Source organism: Chaetura pelagica, unplaced genomic scaffold (genome assembly GCF_000747805.2).
Source record: "Chaetura pelagica isolate M959 unplaced genomic scaffold, ChaPel_1.0 scaffold625, whole genome shotgun sequence".
NCBI classification, from domain to species: Eukaryota; Metazoa; Chordata; class Aves; order Apodiformes; family Apodidae; genus Chaetura; species Chaetura pelagica.
In genome coordinates, this window is record NW_009953499.1 from 1,023,963 (window position 1) to 1,029,304 (window position 5,342).

The following is a 5,342-nucleotide window of genomic DNA, read 5'->3' on the forward strand; positions in this document are numbered from 1 at the left end:
TTTTTTTTATCAGTCTTTTTTATCAGGAACGGGAGCTTTTTTTTGTGTGTGTGTGTGTGTGTGTGTTGCTGCAGATCTGGGAATGTGGGCTGGTTGTTTCTGCACAGGCAGCTGAGGAGGGACACTGCTGGCTGGGGAGCAGGAGGCTGGGGTTTAGGCAAAGGACTAACACTGCCAACAAATTTCAGGCCAGGACAGAAGTGGGAATATAGGAAATATCAAATGTAATCAGCCACGATGAGATGGGGAGCCCAGCAGCAGAGGCCAAGTTGCCACTTCATCCTCCTAAGGTGACACAAGCAGAGTTCACAGAGCAGCCTGGAGCAGCAGCTTGAGAAAATCACCCCATTTCTTGCAGAAGTCTAAAGGGGATTTCTAAAAATGTAACTTTAGGCAGCCAGGATTTGTGATGTGAAAGTTAAAACGCTCCCACCCATGTCCAGATAAAACTGAGACCAGGGACTGCTGCTAATGCTCTGATTTCTCTCCCCTCCACTACAGACCAATGCAGAGTATGATCCCTCTCGTTGCTTTGCCTTTGTCCATGACCTGTGCAACGACCAGAGTCCTTTCCCAATGCCAGCCCAGAGTCTTGACGTGGTCATTCTTATCTTTGTCCTCTCAGCTATTCTCCCAGAGAAGTAAGTTTGAATGATTCCTTCTGCTCACAGAGGATAATGCCTATAGAGCTGCAGGTCCCCTCATATCAAGGAAAATTCAAGTTTGTCTGGTCTAGTTTTCCATTAAGCCAGTGACATTTGCAGGTGCTTTCTGTTCAACCTGTGGCACAGGATGGGTGTGACTTGGAAGTGGCAAGTGTCTTGCTGCCATCACAGTCACTCTTCTGCTCTAAACCTCAGCCACACTCAGCACCCCTTTGTGGAAAACATGCTGCTGGATTGGAAGGCTCAAGAGCAAGATGAATTTCTCACAGGGGAGGTGCAGGAAGGGAGGGGGCAGGTCCAGAACACAGATGTGATCTTGGTGTGACAAGTTCTTGGTCCGAACCTGCACTGGTCTCTTTTTTTTTTGTTCCCTTTGGTTTTATTTCACAGCATTTTCCTTCAAGTTCACTTCTTAGTTGTTTTACAGGAACCAGTTGAGACATTTTTGTAATTAATAAGAGAGAGCTGCTCATCCCTGCTGTGACAGGCTAAGTTATCACTGTAGGAAGCAAAGCAGAATCAGGGAGTGTCAGAAACAAAGAGGCCAAATAAAACCAACCCACCCAAGCCTGAAAGTCCTGCTATTTTTGAGTGACACTGAAGCATCTGTCAAACTTTATACCTTCCCTTTGAAAAGCAGGATAAAGAAATTTGCAGAATGTTGACTACTTTTTGGTCTCCTCCTCAGGATGCAAGGCATTGTGGACAGACTGAGTCGCCTCCTAAAGCCAGGAGGGATGATTTTGTTACGAGATTATGGCCGATACGACCTGGCCCAGCTCAGGTTTAAGAAAGGTATTTGATTTTGGAGCCTGGGGAGCCTTGCCAGATCACTCCCAGCTGATGCTTCTCTGGAGCAGTGTCTGCCCTGCTGGGGAGGCAGCTCATGTGTACTGGGAGCAGTAGCTCCTGGGGGATGGCAGTTGTTGATTTTTAAATCATCGCTGGTAACTGTTGAAATCCCTCTTATCCTCAGGTCAATGTCTGTCTGATAACTTCTATGTGAGAGGTGATGGCACCAGAGTCTACTTCTTCACACAAGGTAGGAGGCTAGAAGACACCCCCCTGGCTTTCCTCACCTCTTTTTGTTCCTGAGCCCTCAAGTTTTGCCACTAGCTCTTTCCAGCCTGTCTTTCTTGGAGCAGTGTGAAATGTTAAGTGTCTCCCAATTGCATGAGGACCTGGAGCATCTTTTACTAGATCAGGCTGCTCAAAGCCTTATGTTGAGCTTTAGATTGGATTTTAGGAAGAATTTCTTCCCCAGAGGGTTTACAGGCTGCCTAGGACAGTGGTGGAGTCCTCATGTGTGGAGGGATTTCCAAGCCATGTAGATGTGGTGCTGAGGGACCTGGGTTAGTGGTGGCCTTGGCAGGGCTGGATTAACAGTTGGACTGGGGGATCTTCAAGGTCTTTTCCAACCTATATGATTCTATGATTGGTGAATTCCTTATAAAATCCTTTTAGAGTGTGTTTGCTAGACTGCAAGGGTGGGATTGGAGGAGCTCTCCTGGAATCTTATTGCCTGCAGCAGATGGAGTGAAATGGACACCACTTGAAGGAATTTCTCTTCACTTTACTGCTCTCCCATGAGGAAATGGGAAGGGTGTGGTTCAGCCTAGAGCTGAGGCAGCCTCTTCAGCTCTGCTGTTGCTTGGTGTTCCCCCTGGGTTGTGTTCTCCTGCTTGTCACCAGTTGCACCCTCAGCCACCACGGGCCCCTCTGCATGGGCAGTTTTGCAGCTGTGCCACAACTGCAACCAACTGGTCCCTTCCCCACTACACAAACCTTGTTTGTCACAACGAAATGAAGGTTTCAGGCATGTTTGGCAAATGCTTCAGGATGGGAAACATCTGATAAAAGGGCACAAGCTGGGACCTGTTAGCCCTTTTCTGCAGAAACTCCACACAAATCACAGGCTCTCCCAGGCTGCAGCTGAACAAGCTCCCTGCTGCTCAGCAGGACTGGCTCTGGCTTTGCCCAGGGCCAGAGTGCTGCAGCTCTGTGGTACTTACTTGCTTGGTCAGAAGTACCTGCCAGTCCAAGTGTTGCAGCCTCCAGGGCTCTTGGTGCTTTGATTGGGTCCCAACAGGGTGTGGTTCCTTCAGGATTTTTTTCCCCAAACAAACTTGACCTTAATGAATCCCGTTCCCCTCCAGCCTATACAGCACAAATCTTATTGCCACCATTTGAAAGCCTGGGTCTGATCCCATTCTTTGCTCTTGCAGACTCTGAAATTCCTCTGGAGAGAGAGGGAGGGAGGAGGGATGGATCTGTCCCTACTTGCCAGAAGATGCTCCCTTAATTGGTTACTAGAGGCAATACCCGTGTCTGAAGCTGCAGCTGTTTTCTCTTTGTTGAGTCTCTAATTCTAGTTGTCCTCCAAGGAATTCCTTCCTCCCTTGGTAGAAGGTGAACTCCAGGGAAACTAGAGAAACTGTGATCTCAGTCCCCCCACAGTGCAGTGGTTAAATCCCTTTGGATCTTCACATTTCCCTGCCAGAGGGAGATGGTGAATTCCCTCCAGCCCAGCTTTGAACATCATTTGTAATAAGGGAATGGTTTGTGTTGGAAGAAACCTTATAGATCATCTGGATCCAACCCCCCTGCAGGGGCAGGGACACCTCCCACCAGCCCAGGTTGCTCCAAGCCCCATCCAACCTGCCCTTCAACACTGCCAGGGATGGGGCAGCCACAGCTTCCCTGGGCAACCTGGGCCAGGCTCTCACCACCCTCACACCAAAGAATTTCCTCCTAATGTCTCACCTAAATCTCCCCTCTCTCAGTTTTAATCCATCCCCCCATGTCCTCTCCCTCCCTGCCCTTGTCCCAAGCCCCTCCCCAGCTTTCCTGGAGCCCCTTCAGGCACTGAAGGGCCTCTATACCCTGAGTGTGAGCAGGGCTCAGTTAAATGACAGCTCTATCATCCTCAGTCTCCTTCTCTCTGCTTCCAGATGAACTGGATGATCTCTTCACAAGAGCTGGGCTGCAGAAGATCCAGAACCTGGTAGATCGACGCCTGCAGGTGAACCGGGGGAAGCAGGTGACCATGTACAGGGTGTGGATCCAGTGCAAGTACCGCAAGCCCGAGGCCCCGCAGCTCTGAGGAGGGGGAAGGGACACGTGCTTTGGAAGCTGGGTCCTCCTCACAGCCCCGTGCAGTGTCTCCTCCTGCTGGGGAGACTGCATTCCTGTCCTACAGAGCTCAGCCCACACAGGACCTCCCTCAGTGCCTTTTCCAGTGCCTAGCACAGTTTCAGGAGGTTTTTGTGAAGGACAAATGTTCTGAGACCAAGCAGTAATTTAGATGTCTTGCTCATGGGCTGAGTTTTTAAAAATTTTGTATGGTTTTAACATAAGAAATGGTTGTGCAGCAGCTGAGCAAGCTGAGCAGTGAGTGTACTCTGGATTTCCACATGAAACAGGAGAGCTTCAGCCTTACCTCTGTGGTGTCCACTTGTCTTGGGAACAAAAACCAAGCAACTGGTCAATCTGTTCTTCTTTGCAACTGGTCACTAGGCCTAACATGGATCCCTTCACCAGCTTATCCCCTGCAGCTGCCTTCTGCTTGTTCAGGTTGGTGCAAATCCACAAGTTAAAATACATTGCTCAAGGATGTGACTGGAGAATGTGCTGGATTCCCTCTGCCAGCTCCTCCATGGATGCCTCATGTGGAGATACCCTGTGAAGAAAGCAGATGCTGCTGCCTCACCCTCACTGTCCACAAGAATGTTCTTCTAAGGAGCTAGCACACTAGGGCCCAGGTGCTCTCAATTCATATTGAACAGGGTTCAAGCTTTCAAAGATTTGGGGTTGATGCCAGTTTTGGGGGCACCTCCAGAGTGCAGAGAATCCCAGGCAGCTGGTGGGGTCAGAGTTTACAAAGAGTTACCTGCTTTATCTTCTTGGAAAGTGAGAACTGTCCCTGCTGGCTGCCCCAGGGCACAAGCTGCACTGCCCTGCATGCCCTGTGCTAACCCCCAGTCCAGCAAGACACCTGGTTTTGATAAGAAATCTAAAGACTTTCTGCCACTTCTGTTCAATTTCTTAGAGGGAGCCAACATTGCAGCTTTCTGAAGGTATTTCCCCACCTTTGACAGCAAATATCTTCTCTCAGCTTGATTCCTTTTCTTATTTTCAGGGTGTGGTGCAACAAGTATTAGAATAAATGTTGTGGTCATGCTTTTTAGTGCTGGTTGGGTTCATCTAAATCAGGCTGCCACAGAAACTCACATGCTGCTGTGAGTCTGACTGGAAGGATTTGGGCCACTGTTGGGTAACTACAGGTTTTTTTTCCTCTGCTGTTATGAGTCTTACTAGTGGCTGCTCTCATCTCTCAAGAAGAGAAAGCCTTGCCTGGTATCTTGTTTCATGGAACAACAAGGTCTATTTTATGTGCAGTGCTGGATGAAGAGCAGTTCCTGCTGCACCAAGCATGCATATTTTGTTAACTAGGCACTTAGTTGCTTAAGAATAACTGCCAGAGAGAGACACGTAGGTTATGAAATAACTGCAGTCTTGAAACAGGAGAGAAAGGGTAAAAAGATGAGGAAACATCAGTGCTGTCTTTGGAGAGTTTGAAGGAGTCCTGGGGAGTCAAAGCAGGAGCAGCCTGGTTTGTGACATGAGGGAAGGGGCTGGAGCAACACTCTGCTTGTTGCAGCATGATCCCTTCCTGAC

General features: G+C 48.9%; 1 protein-coding gene across 1 annotated transcript in view; it reads left to right on the forward strand.

Moving 5' to 3' along the window:
- Positions 1-3,768, forward strand: part of METTL2A (methyltransferase like 2A) — a 10,864-nt gene extending 7,096 nt beyond the window's left edge. Inside the window, exons 6-9 of the mRNA XM_009999341.1 lie at positions 502-641; positions 1,354-1,460; positions 1,642-1,707; positions 3,617-3,768. Of these exons, the coding sequence (XP_009997643.1) occupies positions 502-641; positions 1,354-1,460; positions 1,642-1,707; positions 3,617-3,768 (465 nt within the window). The remainder of the gene's footprint in view (positions 1-501; positions 642-1,353; positions 1,461-1,641; positions 1,708-3,616) is intronic.
- The last annotated feature ends 1,574 nt before the right edge of the window (positions 3,769-5,342 follow it).